The 18,640-nt window shown below is 43.3% G+C and overlaps 2 protein-coding genes across 2 annotated transcripts; both read right to left on the bottom strand.

Moving 5' to 3' along the window:
* Positions 1-88: 88 nt before the first annotated feature.
* Positions 89-763, bottom strand: LOC121999664 (receptor-like protein EIX2). Its single transcript, XM_042554315.1, has one exon. It carries the CDS (start codon positions 761-763, stop codon positions 89-91), a length of 675 nt encoding a protein of 224 aa, XP_042410249.1.
* Positions 764-1,775: 1,012 nt separating this feature from the next.
* Positions 1,776-3,749, bottom strand: LOC121999663 (LRR receptor-like serine/threonine-protein kinase ER1). The gene has a single exon (XM_042554314.1). The coding sequence runs from the start codon at positions 3,747-3,749 to the stop codon at positions 1,776-1,778; it is 1,974 nt and encodes a 657-aa protein (XP_042410248.1).
* Positions 3,750-18,640: the final 14,891 nt, after the last annotated feature.

The following is an 18,640-nucleotide window of genomic DNA, read 5'->3' as shown; positions in this document are numbered from 1 at the left end:
CAGCATACAAGCTGGAGTGTTTCTCTTTGATAGGGAAGTACAATCAGCAAATTATAAGGCTTTCAAGTTCATCTTTGCCACTTTGTCTTCACCTTCCAAACTTCACTGCGAGTTGCACATAGATCCAGTCATAAATCCTGTCCGCCATCTGGAAGAGAGCAATTCTGATGGACTTTTTCATGATCATTGCGCCCCAATATGCCCAAAATCCGACTATAAATCCCATAGCAATGAAGTCATAATCCAGAACTTTTTCAAGCTTGCTGCCATTACCATCATCATCATCTCTTGCATGAAGTGGACCTCGCTGGGCTTCATCACTAGGACACTCGGGTAGTGGCCAACCACAAAGGTCCTTGTTGCCGGCGTATATCGCAGGGTCATCGAAGGTTAAAAATTGATTCCCGGTTGGGATTCTTCCGGACAAGTTATTGAAAGAGAGATTCAAGTGACTGAGAAAGTTTAGAGCAGATAAGTTGGAGGGAATTGTGCCAGTGAGATTGTTCATTGACAAATCAAGAGAAAATAACTCTGTCAAAACGGCAATGTTTTCAGGAATTGTACCGGTCAAGTGATTGTTGGACAAGCTTAGGAAGTGCAAATCACGAAGCATCATTAGCTCGTTTGGGATTTCACCAGAAAGATTATTATGCGATAGGTCTATGCTGGTCACGAGGGAGAGAATTCTAATGTATTCATAGGTTGATCCTTTGGCAGTTATTAGGATCTTATCCTTTGGTCTATTAGAGCCCATAGGTGCCATTGCACATTGAAGATTATTATCATGGCATGGGTTAGAATTGGTATAATCTTGAAACATTCCTACAGATGAAGGTATTTTACCAAATAATTTATTGAAAGAAAGATCCAAGACCTTAAGAGAAGCAAGGTGTCCTATATTTATTGGGATGACACCGGTGAAAGAGTTTGAACTCAAACGCAAAATTTGTAGAGAAGTGAGATATCCAACCCATGTTGGTATTTTACCCGACAAATTATTTTCACCGAGATCAAGAGTGATTAACAATTTATATTTTTTTAGGAAAGAAGGAAATTGTCCAGAGATACTATTATTGTTCAAATGTAGATACTCTAATGCATGAGGAAATGAGTTTTGACAATGTGGGAATGTACCAGATAAGTGATTGTTAGACAAATCAATGAAAAATATGGAAGTTAAATTACACAAGAAGCGTGGAAAACTACCATTTATATGGTTATTAGACAACACTAAAATTTGAGCGGAGTCTGTAATCGTTATGTTCGTTGGAATTGGCCCTTCAAATGAGTTGTTTGAAAGATCAGTAAATGGAGAAAGAGTAGAAGGTATTAGACCACTCAAATTATTTGAACTTAGGTCAAGACATTGAAGCCTAGTGTTTGGAATGAAGTTTGAGAACCAGAGTGGAATTGTTCCTGAGAGTCCTACTCCAGAAAGGTACAGTGAATTCAAATACCTTTGGGATTGAATCCATGAAGGAAATGTACCTCCCAAATGACAGGAACTCATATCAATTTCATAGGCATGAAAAGGGGGACGCCAATCATTTGGTAGAATCACATTCAAGGAGTTAAAAGATATATTCAAATACGACAAGCTTGTAAGTTGAGAAAAATGAGCTTCAGTCATGTTACCTTGTAGAGAATTTGAGGAGAGGTCCAGTTCGAGTAAGTGAGCTAACAGTCCAAGGTTGGATGGAATACTTCCACTCATATTATTGTCGGCAATGCTTAAGGATGATAACGCTGCTCCTTGTGGACAATTAGATAAGCCATCAAGTAGATCTGCTAACTCTCCGATGATATTGTTTAATGACAGGTACCATCCATAGGTTGCATAGGCGGCCAAAAGTCTTTGGTATTTCTCCAATTAAGTTGTTCTCTGATACATCCAAATACCACAAGTTGGAAATTCTACCAATAGTTGTTGGTATTTCTCCAGTTAAGTGGTTCTTTGATACATACAAATAACCCAGTTTGGAAATTCTGCCAATCGTTGTTGGTATTTCTCCAGTTAAGTGGTTCTCTGATACATCCAAATAGCGCAGGTTGGAAATTCTGCCAATCGTTGTTGGTATTTCTCCAGTTAAGTGGTTCTCTGATACATTCAAATAGCGCAGGTTGGAAATTCTGCCAATCGTTGTTGGTATTTCTCCAGTTAAGTGGTTCTCTGATACATCCAAATAACATAGGTTGGAAATTCTGTCAATTGTTGTTGGTATTTGCCCAATGAGAAAGTTGCCTTGTAAATCTAATATTAGCATATTTTGAAGACTCCCCAAAGTTTTTGGTATTTCTCCAGTAATCTTATTTCCAAACAAATTCAAATACTTCAAGGAAACAACATTACCAATACTCTCTGGTATCGATCTTGTGATGTTGGTTTCGCTCAAATATAGCTCTTCCAAGTTTGTAAGGTTTCCTACGTTCAATGGCATCTCTCCTGTTATATCATTTCTAGACAAATCAAGATACTCCAAATGGATAAGTTTCCCTATTGTTCTTGGAATATCTCCAGTTATTCGAGTGTAGGACATACTCAAGTGTCTCAAGCTTGTGTAATTCCCTAACATCTCTGGGATTCTCCCATAGATGTTATTACCGCCTAATGCTAAGAACTCCAGTTGGTGCGGAAGGATCGACAAAATTGTTGAAATTTCTCCAGATAATAAGAAATTCGATTGCACATCTAAATATTGCAACATTTTGCTAACATTCTTCAGAATTGTAGAAAATTCTCCTGCTATTTGAGTTTCGATCAAAACTAGCTTCCTCAAATTATGCAGAGCTCCCAAAGCAACTGAAAGCGCCTTGGCATCAAACAATCCCAAGCATCCAGATAGATGGAGGTGTTCAAGATTACTGGCATGAGACAACCACCTCAACATGGAAGCGCTGATGTTCCATTCATACCCACTGAGATCGAGCATGGTGAGGGATGTGAGATTAAATGTGGGTAAGGAAGGTGAGACACGCGGGAGACTTGCACCCTCCAAAAGCAACACTTGTAGAGTAGGAATCAAATTAATTTGGTGGAGCCAATTGGTTGCTTTAGAGAGGTTGACACAACTCATGTCGAGATATTGTAGAGAATTTAAGTTGGAGAGCCAACTCAAGTTGTTTGAGAATAGAGAAATTGGATATGTATAACAATTTCCAAGGTCAAGGTGTTGTATGTGGGAAAGATTCCCTAACACGGGAGGAATTAATCCATCAAAAAAGGCATTGGAGAGGTTAAGGTATTCCAAGTGCACAAGTGAGGCAATCATGTGGGGCACATGCGCATATGAGAAGTTATTAAAGCTCAAATCCAAGTATCTTAAATGCTTCAGTTCAAACAGAGAAGGATTTACCTTGCTCGAACCAATACGCTCCACTACCCATGGATTATAATCATAGGGATAGAAATCAATCTCCGCCCAAAGATAAATCTCCACCCGTGGATTATATTCATAGGGATAGTGAAGGTCAAACCTAGTGACAAAACCAGTAACATTGTCGCAAGCAACTCCTCTCCACTTGCAGCAATCATAGCCGGTCCATGAAGACAACCACTCGCCAGGATCATACATATCGCTCTTGATGGCAATCAAAGCTCTCCTTTCACTCTCTAGGCAGGTGTTCCCCTTGTTGGCATGTAGAGAATCATCACAGTTTGCTCTATTGCTCAACACTATTAAAGCGACAAAGATAACTATAGCATGCTTTGAGGAACTAGAAATCACCATGAAATCCCAATTAAGAGTCATTCGTAAGTTAATTCTCTCTCTAGGAAAGAGGGGAAGAAGATGTGAGTTGGAGGGAATGCAATACTTAGTTCGCATATATATAAGTTGTCTTAACCGTGTGAAAGTTCAATATGCTTGGTTTCGATTGAAAAATTAGATGACTTTGATTCGTGATAGTCCAAGTCCAGTTAGACAGTGTTGTCATTTTCATAATCAATGGTCACCTACTGCGACGACTGATCGATCAACAAGTCAATTTATTTTATTAATACAAATTTTCTTTTAAAAATAGGAAAATGGACATTCAATTTTTACATTATGTGAAGTCCCAAATTATTCTTGTTATCATTTCGATTTGCCTGACTTCCTCGGACGCAAGTGAAACTGCTTCACAATTTATTCTTACTTCTTCTTGCTTGACCTAAATTTCATAAAGGAGGGAGGGAGGGGATGATCACAATCTTGCAAAAGGTTAAATGTATCATCCTGGTGGCTCCCATGATTGCTCCATGCCATTAAAAGGGAGCAAATGAGATACAGACTCTATGTAGGAGGATATTTTTCACCGGCTTCATCGAGACTCTTGCTCAATGTTATAAATTTGTTAAATGGTTATTGGATTGGCTATGCCCTAAGACAAGGAGAGAACAATTAAAATAAAAATGAAACCATCACATCAACAGTCCCTTAAAATTGGTCCTAACAAATGCTATTTTGATAACAAAAAGACAGATTTTTTGTTTTTTTAAAGAATACTCTTTTTGTGTTTTCTCTTAATATCTTAACAAAAAAAAAAAAAGATTGAATCAAATAGATGCAAATTCTTAAGATTTTTATATATGCTTATATGATACGAGACAAGGTCACTTTCACCTTTATCTGCGTCAAAGTCAAGCAAACTTGTATATTGCTCTTGCATATTTAATAGAGTCACCTTCCATTGTTCAAAGGTGTCCATTTCGTTATCTCTTTGTTGGAACAAGTTAGAAGAATTGCTATTGATAATTTAATGGGTCAAGTGGCAATTTAGGGAAAACAAATGCTATTTCGATAAACAATCATAAAAGAATACCCTTTTAATGATTTCTTTTAATATCTTAACAAAAAAAAGATGATTGAATTAGATAGATGCCAATTCTTAAGATTTTTATGTATACGTATGTGATAAGAGACAAGGTCCTCTCACCTTTATCTGAGTCAATGTCAAGCAAACTTGAATATTGCTCATGCATACTTAAAGGCCTCACCATTAGAGGTGTAATCGAGTCGAGCCGAGCTTTTAAATGTTTGAACTTGGGTCGTTTATAATCGAACCGAACTCAAGCTTTATTTAACGAATATATTCATGGCTCACGAGCTTATTCAAGCTTTTATCGATCCTAAACGAGCTTAATAAATATAAATCATAAATTTAAATATTCATTACCAATTAAATTATATATTTAGAGAAAATTATAATTTATTATTAAAATTTATAATTTTATTCTAGTAAATAAATTTAATATATTTGTTTATATTTTTCATAAGCAGAGTGTAAAATCTATAAATTCAATATCAAAACTATTATTTTTTTATTTAAAAGTTGCTTAATGAGCTTAACGAACGTGTTCATGAGCTAACGAGCCGAATATTGCGAAACTTGAACTTGGTTTGTTTATCTTAACGAGCCTCATTAAATGAGCTCAAACGAATTTTTATCGAATCGAGTTTCGAATAACTCGCGAACGACTTGGTTCATTTATACCCTTACTCATCATTAATGGAGTCACCTTCAATTGTTTAAAGGTGTCAATTTCTTCATCTCTTTCTTGGAACAAGTTAAGAGAAATAGAGAATTGCAATTGATAATTTAAATTGATAATTTAAAGGGTCAAAACCTTGGCTTTCACATTGAATCACTAAGATAAAATTCAAATTGGAAAATCTTCATTAACTTTTTTAGCTTAGATTGACCTTTTTTAAACACAAATTAAAAAAATAGATATTCAATTTAAACCACATCAGAAAGCAAATCGATTCAATCCTAAGGATCATACATGTAAGTCTTGATGGTCAACAAAGCTCTTCTTTCAATCTAAGCAATTGTTCCCTCCTGTGGCATTTAAAAAATCACTGAATATTGCTTAGTGCTCAACAATATTAAGGCAATGAAGATAACTGATAGGTTGTCTTCTCCATGTGAAATTAAAGTTCATCAAAATGTTTGATTTTGTTTGGAAACTTGGATGACTTTTACTTATGATAGTCCAAGTTAAGTTGAGAAAATATTATCATTTTGATTACCAATTAATGACCTACTATATATATATATATATATATATATAGAACAGTGATATCCTGCGCTGTGCGCGTCGCGCAGGATATCAACAGTTTTATTTTTTTTTTCATTTTTTGATTTTTTTAATATTTTAAATTTAAAAAAATCAATTAAAAAAAATTAACATTTCTTTATATAAATTTCTAATACATTAATATATCCCCTCAACATATTACAATACTCAATAAATACTTAAATTAATTTTATTTTAATTTTTTTTAACCAAACACTATAACCTAATTGGGAAGCCTGAACCCCAGAGGTAAAATCTAAAAAAAAAAATAACTTTGATACTATAACCCAAAGCCTGAACCCTAGAGGTAAACTCTAAAAAAAAAAATAGATTTGATATTATAACCCAAAACCTGAACCCTAGAGATAAAATCTAAAAAAAAAAAATAGCTTTGATACTATAACCCAAAGCCTGAACCCTAAATTAGCTTTGATACTATAACCCAAAGTCTAAACCCTAGAAGTAAAATCTAAAAAAAAATAGCTTTGATACTATAACCCAAAGCCTGAACTCTAAAAATAAAATTTTTAAAAAATAATTTAATTATTTGTTTGAATTCAAATTTTTTTAAAAAAAAACTAAAACATGATATCCTGCGCGCGCATAGTCGTGCACTGTGCGGGATATATATATATATATATATATATATATATATATATATATATATATAAAAGATACAAAAATGAACATTTAATTTTTAAAGCCTATATAAATACTCTTTTATCTTTTTTTACGAATAATCACTACTTTTCATTTTATATTATTTTCAACAATCATAGAATACTCTAATACTTACTAATATTAAGGCAATGAGATGAATGTATCAGGCTTTGAGGAATTAAAAATGATCTTGAAGTCAAAGTCAAGTTGAGAAAAATGTTCACATTTTCATAATCTATATATGCCCACCCTATTGTGTGACGGATCAACAAGCTAATTTATTTAGTTTTATTAATAATAAATTTTCTTTTAAAATAGAAAAATGGACATTTAATTTTTAAACCTTGTGAGAAGTCCGAAATTAATTATATCATTCGGATTTATCTATCTTCCTCCACTCCAAGTGAAACCGCTTCACAATACATTCTTGTTTCTTCTCGCTCAACCTAAAATTCATACGGTAGAGGGCGACCACACGCTTAGTCAAGTGGTAACTGTGAGCTCAAGCAAGTAAAGGGTCTTGTAAGGAGGACAATATGTGGACAATGACATGAGGATAATTTAGGAAAAACAAATGCTATTTTAATAAAAGAAAATCATAAAAGAATACCTCTTAATATATTAACAAAAAAAATGATGAAGATTGAATTAGAGAGATGTCATTCTTAAGATTTTTATACATGCGTATATGTTACGAGACAAGGTCACCTTCACCTTTATGATCTGCGTCAAAGTCAAGCAAACTTGTATATTGCTCATGCATACTTAATGGAGTCATCTTCAATTGTTCAAAGATGTCCATTTCCTTATCTCTTTCTTGGAACAAATTAGAAGAATTGCTATTGATCTAGGCTTTAACATTGAATCAGTCAAAAGTTAAAATTCAAGCGGTGGCAAATTATCAAATCAATCTAAATCACGTATTCAAGATTCAAAATTATAAAATCATATACCTCATATCTATTTTTCCTCTCTATATTTATCTCAATTTATTACTACAGTGTAACAATTAATATAGTGTTCATCAGCATAGTAAGATCTCTACTGTAACAATTGATTAAAAAAATTTATTTTATGTTTAAAAAATTACTATTTTTAATATAATATATCAAATTAATATTTGAATGTACGAATATAATTAAAAAAATTAGATAAATACATAAGACTTGTTTTATATCATTTTAAATTTTTTAAATTTATCAACTGATTTTAATTGAAACTATGGACTTTTGTTCGTGAAAGTCCAATTCAACTTGAGAAAATGTTATCATTTTCATAATCAATGGGCACCTATCATAAGTCATTACTTTTATCTTTTCCGTGAATACTCATCACTTTTTCATTTTATATTTGATTCCGTTCGGAAGTTGTGTCGGATGAAGGCTGGTCTCGGTGTACTGGAGGTTGACGAAAAGTCGCTACGGAGCTGGATCTACCTGGCACTCCCCGGAGAGGCGGGCACTCGCGGCTGACGAGGGAAGGTGATCAGGAAGATGACAACCGAACTCTGCGTACACTTGGACAAGCACACAAGTCGTTAGAGACCCAAAACCAGGGAAAAAGTCCCCGAGTCAGGCCCTCCGACGCTCAAGTCAGGTACTTTTTCCCCAGAAATCACAGAGAAATGATGAAAAGTAAAGAGTAGTGAGAAATGACGAGTGAGCGTACCCGCGTAAGGGACAAAACATCCCTTTTTATACTGCAACGAATGTTTCTGGAGCCTGGCGAATGTCAGGTGTCAGGTGTTGTCTGACGGTGGTCGACACGTGGCCTTCCCTTATAGGTCGATGGAGGAATCAAGAGGCGTATGAGCCTCAAACCGTTAGAATATTCCCTAACATATGATGATTATTCTCTGACAGGTGGTTACGATTCCTTGTATATTTGTCATGTAGTGTCTGGTCTCCTGACCTGCATCTGTCCACTGTCATCCAAGGCATGCGCGTCCCGACCTGTACGCTGGGTCTGCCTCTCGTCTGTGCTGTTATCCAAGGCAAGTACGTCCTGACCTGCACGCTGGATCTGTGTCCCGACCCATATCTGTGTGCTATTATCCAAGGCAAGTACGTCCCGACTTGCACGCTGGGTCTGTGTCCCGACCCATATCTATCTGCTATTATCCAAGGCAAGTACGTCCCGACCTGCACGCTGGGTCTGTGTCCCGACCCATATCTGCCGGTTATTATCCAAGACAAGTACGTCCCGACCTGCACGCTGGGTCTGCCTCCCGACCCATATCTGTCTGCTATTATCCAAGGCAAGTACGTCCCGACCTGCATGCTGGGTCTGCGTCCCGACCCATATCTGTGCTATTATCCAAGGCAAGTACGTCCTGACCTGCACGCTGAGTCTGTGTCCGGGCCCGTTTACTGGTAGACTAAGTCCTCAGCTATACCTGGCCCGCGGGCCCGTCTATTGCCCACTATCAGGGCTGGTCTTATAATCCCCTCCTTTGACCGCCCCGTCCGCTGAGACTTTGACCTTGGCCACGTAAGCTTGACTTTTGACCTCCTTGCTCATGTCAGCTTGACTGCTGACCAGCCACGGAGGCTTGACTTCTGACCTTCTTGACTTCCTCGTCAGCTTGATTGCTGACCGGCCATGGAGTCTTGACTTTTGACCCTCATGACCTCCAGGTCAGCTTGACTCCTGACCCTCCTATGGCCTTGACTCATAACCACATCACCCTATCGACCCCACAAAACATACGTCGTATCACAAGCCTCCCCCTCAAGTCTAGTCGAAGGAGGCTCTAGTCCGACTGACTAGACCCCAGTTCCTTCAATACCCGCCCTGGGTCTTGCACTCTTTTGTTGACCTGTCTATTATCCATATGCTGCAAAATTTCCTTATATTTCGGGAGATGAACGATCTCCTTCGGAACTTATGTGGACTCCTCAACTTCTACACGCCCTTTCTTCCTATTAATGATATGCTGCTTTCCAAGCGCCGCCTCAAGTTCCGAGGAAATCCCTTTATCTTCTCCTTCTTTATAAAAGATCCAACTGTTCACAGCTTCCCACCATCCTCTTGTTAATGTAGTACCTTGCTTCCATGGAACCGACCACAGAACTTAGCGAACTTGCTTCCTTGCTTCGACAGACTTCCCATCTATTGGAGTTATCTGCTCAAAAAGAAGAAGCTTCGCTCCAGCAAATTGCCACTCTAACAGAGTTGCTGGCTCAAAAGGAAGGCATCCTTCAGGAGATGACTGCGAGCAACGATCTTCAAGCTTCCCTTACTCATGAAATGGAGAGCCTCTGGCTGGCTGCTAAATCTAGAACTCGAGCTGAAATTGCTCTTAAACATAAAGCTCAATCAGACTTTCAGAGTCAGGGGTAGTATATTGCTTATTTGAAGAGGAGGCATGAAGATGAAGTGGTTCTTTTGAAAGAGGAAGGACGGACCAAAGATGAAACCATTGGGCAACTGAAGCGTACCATCGATCTCCTTACAAAAGACCTCATCAAAGTCCGAGCTCATTTAACTAGGAAGGACCAAGCCTCTGGCTCTGGTAGCCATGTAAACCCTTGACAGATGTACTTCTGGTGTCACGGAATAAAAATCTGTTTTCTGCATTCCATTCATGGTTGTATAGCCCCATACTATATGCTACGAGTATCGTCATGCTTTTATATGACACCTGCACTTGTCTAATATTTCTAGCAAAAATAGCAGTAATAAAAATAGTCGGCTTACTCCGTTTTACCTCGTAACCTACGAGCCAAAAACCCATTAGAGGCTTGATGATCTGTTGGTAACACCTCATATGCGGCAAGAACCCTCGAATGCAGCTTATTGACTAGTCTGCTACGATGACTTGGCTTGTAGACTTGGTTTGCTGCATGATACCTCAACGAGTATAAGGAGTGTCGACCGAGATATTCCTTGCCCCTACTGAGAAAGTCGTTGGTCGTGAAAGTATGCTCACTTATAACTTGCACTGGGGTAAAAGTCTGGGACAACCGACCGGGAAGGTCGTTGGGCGTGAGAGCATAGCACACTTATAACTTGCACTGGGGCGAGAGTCTGGATCAGCCGACCTGGACGGTCATTGGGCGTGAGAGCATAATTCACTTATAACTCACACTGGGGCGAGAGTCTGGATCAGCCGACCTGGACGGTCGTTGGGCGTGAGAGCATAGCTCACTTATAACTCGCACTGGGGCGAGAGTCTGGATCAGCCGACCTGGACGGTCGTTGGGCGTGAGAGCATAGCTCACTTATAACTCGCACTGGGGCGAGAGTCTGGATCAGCCGACCTGGACGGTCGTTGGGCGTGAGAGCATAGCTCACTTATAACTCGCACTGGGGCGAGAGTCTGGATCAGTCGACCTGGACGGTCGTTGGGCGTGAGAGCATAACTCACTTATAACTCACACTGGGGCGAGAGTCTGGACCAGCCGACCTAGACGGTCGTTGGGCGTGAGAGCATATCTCACTTATAACTTGCACTGGAGAGAGAGTCTGGATCAGCCGACCTGGACGGTCGTTGGGCGTGATAGTATAGCTCACTTATAACTCGCACTGGAGTGAGAGTTTGGATCAGCCGACCTAGACAGTCGTTGGGCGTGAGAGAACAGCTCACTTATAACTCGCACTGGGGCGAGAGTCTGGATCAGCCGACCTGGACGGTCGTTGGGCGTGAGAGCATAGCTCACTTATAACTCGCACTGGGGCGAGAGTCTGGATCACCGACCTGGACGGTCGTTGGGCGTGAGAGCTTAGCTCACTTATAACTCGCACTGGGGCGAGAGTCTGGAACACCGACCTGGACGGTCGTTGGGCGTGAGAGCTTAGCTCACTTATAACTCGCACTGGGGCGAGAGTCTGGAACACCGACCTGGACGGTCGTTGGGCGTGAGAGCTTAGCTCACTTATAACTCGCACTGGGGCGAGAGTCTGGATCACCGACCTGGACAGTTGTTGGGCGTGAGAGCTTAGCTCACTTATAACTTGCACTGGGGCGAGAGTCTGGGACATGGACGGTCGTTGGGCGTGATAGCATAGCTCACTTATAACTCGCCTGGGGGCGAGAGTTTGGGACGCGAGTCTGGGCGTGAGAGCGTGACTCACTTATAACTCGCCTGGGGCAAGAGTCTGGAACGCTGATCGGGCGTGAGAGCATAGCTCACTTATAACTCGCACTGGGGCGAGAGTCTGGGACAGCCGACCTGGAAAGTCGTTAGGCGTGAGAGCATAGCTCACTTATAACTTGCACTGGGGCAAGAGTCTGAGACAGCCGACCTGGAAGGTCGTTGGGCGTGAGAGCATAGCTCACTTATAACTTGCACTGGGGCAAGAGTCTGGGACAGCCGGCCTGGAAGGTCGTTGAGCGTGAGAGCATAGCTCACTTATAACTCGCACTGGGGCAAGAGTCTGGGACAGCCGACCTAGAAGGTCGTTGAGCATGAGAGTATAGCTCACTTATAACTCGCACTGGGCAAGAGTCTGGGGACCTAGAAGGTCGTTGAGCATGAGAGTATAGCTCACTTATAACTCGCACTGGGCAAGAGTCTGGGACAGCCGACCAGGAAGGTCGTTGAGCGTGAGAGCATAGCTCACTTATAACTCGCACTGGGGCGAGAGTCTGGGACAGCCGACCAGGAAGGTCATTAAGTGTGAGAGCATAGCTCACTTATAACTTGCACTGGGGCGAGAGTCTGGGACAGCCGACCAGGAAGGTCGTTGAGCGTGAGAGTATAGCTCACTTATAACTCGAACTGGGACGAGAGTCTGGATTCAGTCGGACTGGTAGGTAACTTCCTGACCAGGATAGATGTTGCTGACCTGGGGGTATTCCCCGACCAGGAGGGATGCTGTCGACTTGGGGGGTATTTCCTGACCAGGAGATTACTTGAAGAACGCGTCGACGCTATTTAGCCTTTGGGAAAGGAATATCTTGTGGTTTCGCCATATTCGAATTTCCTTCCCGCCTTTTTTGTTCGCCTTTTCCCCAAAAGATCGTCTATCAGAAGCTTTCCGTACGCTTGTTGCCTCTCATGATTTTCTTATCACATCCATCATTAATACGCTTCCTAGAGGGGTGACACCTGTCCAATGCCTTTACTGCTTACGCTGTATGACGCCGCCAAGTTTACCCCCTTTTGTACACGCCTCCCCATAAGATCATTGTCGTTCTGTGATCGGACGACCCTGTGCACTTTACCCAGAAAGATACTTGACTCATCTTTTCGATATTCCCTAGGAGGAACAACTCCCTTTATAAGCCCTAAAGGCAGTCGGTCGTCGCTGCTATGCGTCTTAGACTGTCGTCGTCTTCCTGCTGCTTCGCCTTCTCCAGTGTCTTAGTTTCCTCTTCCCAACTCCTCGCCTTCTTACGTCCGATGCTCTTCTTCCTTTCAACTGACTTCTTCTTCGACCTCTTTGATCCTAACAATGGCAGATGGTAAGGCCTCGTTCTGATATTCTCACTATATTTCCGACATGGATGAGCATGACCTATCCGTGATCCGTTCTGACTTAAACCTAAGTTCGGGTTATGAACTGTGTGTCCCCACGCCCTCCGAGCATCCCTCCTCCCCTCTTGAGGGTTTTGTAACTGTCTTCCGAGATCAGCTTATCGGAGGCCTCTGTTTTCCTATACATCCTTTTATTCTCGCCCTGGGCCAGTACTTTGGCGTTTGTCTTTCTCAGTTTGCCCCTAACTTCTTCCGAGCCGTATGCGGCACGGTCATATTGTGTCGCATATATCAACTTTCTTTAACCCCTCAACTATTCCATCATTTCTATTCCTTTAAACGATCTGATTCTGGAGTATTCATGGTGCAAGCTCGACCTGACTTTAAATTCTTCTCTGATATGCCCTCTTCCAACAAAGGTTGGAAATCTCGCTTTTTCTTTGTTAGATCATCTGAACTCCTGTTCGAACCGACCCCCTGGCTCCCTGACGTCCCTAGTAACCTCTCTGTACATCACCATCAACCTTTTTGCGATGATGCTTCAGCAAAACTGCAGGGTGTGAGCGTCCGCTTATCCATCATTCTATTGGAAGGCTTTTTGTATTCCTTCGGGCTCAGCCCGGTTCAGGCTGAAATAAGGGTTCCACTAGGTAAGACCCCGTTTTCCTTCTGGCAGCTCTTCGCTAACTAAGATATTTTTTCTTTTACTTTGCAGAGGCTGCCATGCTCCGTGTGTATTCCACAGATGTGAAACACCAATCTGTCTCCTATTTAAGAGCCTTAAGTGCGGAGTTGAAGCAGGGTTTGGCTGCTTCTTCCCAGTCTGGCTCTTCCGCCTCCCGGTCTGCTCCTGCTACCCAGCTAGCCCCCCTCGCGTCGATCCAGGAGGAAGTTTCCTCGGCCCCCCCTGAGTATAGCTCCTGTAGAGGATCTGACCATTGTGGCAGAAGACCTAACCCTTGTAGAGCAGGTCGGGGAAGAACGAGCTGCCTCTCCCCCGCCGGCCAAACGTCTAAAGCTCCAGCGTAAGAGGAAGAAAGTTACTCCAGTGACTCAGGCGTCACCTCCACCTGTTCCTTCCGGCCATCGCTCAGATGTCATCCTTCCCCCTTTGGAAATTAGAACCGCTACTCCCGACCGGGAGATTAATTTGGGGTCGGAGGTTCCCGTTATGTCGCCGCAGATATCTGTCCCGACCCTCAATCTTGACCAAGCTTCCGGGCAAATCATTCTTCCTGCTCATGCTCCTTCGGGGCAGGCCTCTCTTCCTGACACTCAGGCTTCTCCTCATGCCACTGCCCAGCCCGGGAGTTCTACCCTTTTATCCATCGACCCCCCGATAGTTACTCCGGCCTCTACTCCTCGATCTCGGAGGAAAATCCACAATAAGTATGCCTTTACTGACTCTTGGCGCCTGCCTTCTTCCACAGAGCCTGGTGCCGTCGAAGGGACTACAGAAGAGGCTCCTCCTCCAGTTGCCCTGGTTGAATTAGAGGGTGATTTAACGGCCTCCTGGCGCTCAAGCAATCGGAAGTTTTGGAAGAATCCTCCCATGACGGGGTTAGATCAAGTGGCTTGCCAGATTATTTCGGTAAGTCCTCTTATCCCCATGCTTTTCTGCTAGAATTTTTTATAACTTTTCATCCTATATCTAATGCAGGCCTGCTCTGCCAACCTAAGCGCCGTTCAGTATGCATCCCGCTTACAGAGGGAGAATGAAGTATTAAAGGCTCATCTTGAGGAGGTAGAGTTGCCACTAACTCCCCGTGATCCCCTTAACCCGACTCCGGGAGACCTAGCGCATTATCTTCGATTGATTGGGGAATCTACAGAGTCTGCCCGCAACATTTCTCATGCAGCTTTTGATAAGATAAAGGCCTTGGAAGCGGCTCTGCAGACAAGCGAGTCCAAATTGGCTTCTGAAGTGGAGAGACGTCGGGCGCTAGCGGCTAATCTGGATAATAAGGATGCCCAGTTGGCGAGTCTGTAGGAAGCCCGGGAGACTCTTCAGAAGACTTTAACTGAAGTCCAGGGTCAATTGGCCTCCCACGCCGACCGGGAGAAAACTCTTCAAAGCAAGTGGGAGGATAGCCAGGCAACTCTTAGATCAATGCGGGCCGACCTTCTGAAAGCTCAAGAGACTATTTCTCAGAGCCAACAAGATTTGACTGTGACCCGATCGGATGCAGAAAAGGCCCAGGCGGATATGAAGAAGGTCCAAGCAGAATTGTCTGACTACCGGGAGGGAGAAGTGGGTCGTCTACGAGCATACATGGCGAGCATACGTCTCCTCCCCCTTTTTCCTGAAGAAGATAGGGAGTTTGGTGAATCTCATGCTCTGTTGTGGTGCGAGTGACGGGGCTCGACAAATGTTGGAGCAGAACCTACTTTGTGCTGCCCCCTCAGAGGACTTCTTAGATATCGATCGCCTAATGAGAGAGATTCCCGATGGGTCGCTTCCCTCCTTCAAGGATGACAACGATCTATTCCTTCTCCCGGAGCCTCCTGTTGACCCGGTAGACCCTGCTGACCCTGCGGACCCTACGGACCCTGCGAAGACCATGCCTTGATGCGGCATTGTGTACTTTTTTGATGATAGATAACACTGAGATTACCCTGCTCTGTAAAAATGATGCTATCAAATCTAATCTTTTCAACCGTGTTTGATTTTTCTGCGATATGTTAACTTTCGATCTCTCCTTAGTTTTTCTTGACACCCTATCCATTGCCTTGCATGTTTTTTGACCGCCTTCAACTACCTAGAATGTTTCCCGACCCACATGTATTGCAGCCAGTACAGAAGTATCCTTCGACTCTCCAGTTCAAGTTTCAGTTGTCCCCGGTCGGGATACCCTTTTTTATCCCGGCCTGTTCCTCTTATCTTTGCCTACTGACCATCGTGGCTCAAGTATGCCTCCCGGTCGGTCCCTTCTCTCGGTCAAGCCCTTCTCTTGTTATCCAAGTCAGGGTACTTCCAGATCTGGCATGGGTGGAGACCAGGCCGGGGAGGCTAGGTCACTTAAGGAAGCTGTCACGTCTCTTCCCAAAAATTTTATCCTCGTACTTTACGCCAATGCTTACATTTCCACATATACCCTCGGGCATTATTTTCAACGAAGATCCGTCGGCTCTCTTTGTTCCCACTTATTATTCTGCGCCGCTGGATGATGCCTGACAACATTGCCCTTCTGCAAGGCGGCTATAAATAACCCCCTTTAGCCTTCGCCCTCACACTTTTGTGCACCTTCTTCCTCCTTCAGTGATTCGTCCATTGTTGTTCCTGACCCCTCGCTTTTGTCTTGATAGTTTCCAGCTCAATCTCTTCCTTCTGTGCCTTTCCTCATGGCTTCCCTCTCTTTTCTATCATCTCTGGTGACGATATGCTACCCAGGCTCATCCACCTTCGACGAGTTGGATCGGGATGACCTGCATTATACATACGGGGTTGAGGATGACCTTGCCCATGTGGTCATCCCCACTGGCATCCACCAATTTTATGCTCCCCCCGAGGGATACAACACCTTCTTTAAAGAGCAATTTGTGGCGGGCCTTCGTTTTCCTCTTCATCCCTTCTTCTCTGCTGTGTGCCACCATTTTCAAATTCCCCTGAGACAATTAACGCCCAACTCTATCAGGATTCTTTGCGGCTTTGTTGTGATTTGTGACGTTTGTGAACTTGGTTGGTCCGCCCCCTTATTTAACTGTTTTTTCACCCTTCGCCGCCAGGAAGAAGGCACCTTCCGCTTCCAACCTCGTCTCCGAACTTCTTTCTTCTCACCCCTGCCCTCTTTGGAGCCGAGCTGGAGAAGCAAATTCCTATTTGTTCGCTTTCCCCATGAGGTAGAATAGCCACTATAATGGCAATCTGCACCTCCGCCAGATCCGCCGCTAGGGGACTTCCATTTGGATACATCTTATATTGAGGCCTCGTCACGCTTGGCTGGATGGCAACTGGATCTGACACGCTTATTAAATGAAGAAGTGCTATCCTATTTTTGTCTGAGCCACATTACTCTAGAGACACCCTATTCGCTAGGTAAGTTCCTCTTGTAACTCTCTTTTTACCTACCGCCTTTTATTTCTCAAATCGCATCTCACCTCCTACTTTGTCTTGCACAGTTGAGGCTTTAACTCATGCTTCAGAGGTTCTACCGCTTCCCTTAAACGACGCGGAGATAATGAGGCGAGGGCGAGTTATCCTACAAAGGAGACCACTGCCATTCTCATATTCAACCTCTGTCGGGAGGGCTTCTTCTGCCAATCCCAGGTTTGATCTCCCACGAAGAGGATCCACTGCTCGCAGACGTGCCTCTGCTGCCCGCTCTGCTCCTCCCCGTACTGAGCGTTCTCCTCGACCTGCTGTCCCTGCTCGTCCTCGGACTTCGCGTTCAACCCGACTTGCTGCCCGGGCTTCCTCCCGGACGTCGCCGTCAACTCGATCCTTTACCCCGACCCCTCTTCAGACAATGGATCCTCCCCCCAACACTTATGTCCCAGGTCGAGGTCTAGGTCGAAGAGCTAATGTACCCTACGCCAGTCCCGCCTTCCGGGAAGCTTCCCAGGCAGCTCGCCAAGCCTGTTCTGCCAATGAGCGGTCGGCTCATGATATCCCCGCTCCTTCTAGACGCAGGGTTCGACTGCCCTCCAACGACTCAGACTCGGACGACCAGCCCTTGGCTCAAAGGCGTCGTCATACGACCCCTGCTATTGCGCCAGACTCCGACCCTTCACCCGTTCCTCAGTCACCTCCTACTGCAACACCGACACCAGTCCTGAGCTAGGCAAATAACCCCCCTCCATCAAATACTCAGGTCAAACCTCCGTTAGCTCAACCTTCCACATCGCAGCTACCGCAGGGCGATGAAGCAGGTCCAGCCACTCGCCCTTCTTCCACTATACCATCAGAGTTTCCTCAAACGCCCTCTTCAGCCCCTTCTGGCTCAGCTGCGAGGCCTTCACCACCACCTCCTGGCTCGGCCGTTGGACCTTCGCAACTAACCCCACTTACTCATCACTATTGTTGCACCGCTGTGCCTTCTGAGATGAAGTTATTGTCCCAACAAGATGTTCCTACCAGCTCCCTTAAAATGAAAGGTCGCTTGGCCACTATATGGGAAGAGAGCCTACAACAAATGGACTCCCTACCTCCCCCTACTAAAATGGACAGATTCTCAGAATTGTATATTAAGGTATTTTCCCTTGTCCTTCCAAATGCTATTTTTCCTGCTCTTATTAGATATTTCCTGGGTATTTCGTGTATTTCAGGTTTGTGCTGAGTCCCTGGTAATAAATCAGTCCTTCCACACTACTCATCACCAGAACAAACTGCTGCAAGACAGGGTGACCGAGCTAGAGCTACAGCTGAGCGATCCGGCACAAGATAATCACGCTCTGCGAGCTGAGATAAAAGATCTGACCAAAAGGAATAATCATCTGGAAGCATCCTTGGCTCATGTTAACAACAAGTTCAAGGCCCTCGAGGAAGAGAAAAATCAAATCG

Source organism: Zingiber officinale, chromosome 7A (assembly GCF_018446385.1).
Source record: "Zingiber officinale cultivar Zhangliang chromosome 7A, Zo_v1.1, whole genome shotgun sequence".
NCBI lineage: Eukaryota > Viridiplantae > Streptophyta > Magnoliopsida > Zingiberales > Zingiberaceae > Zingiber > Zingiber officinale.
This window is presented reverse-complemented; position numbering and strand designations above follow the sequence as displayed.

Coding starts and splice junctions, on each gene's coding strand:
- LOC121999664 (XM_042554315.1), bottom strand. CDS start 763: ATGGCACCTATGGGCTCTAATAGACCAAAGGATAAGATCCTAATAACT.
- LOC121999663 (XM_042554314.1), bottom strand. CDS start 3,749: ATGACTCTTAATTGGGATTTCATGGTGATTTCTAGTTCCTCAAAGCAT.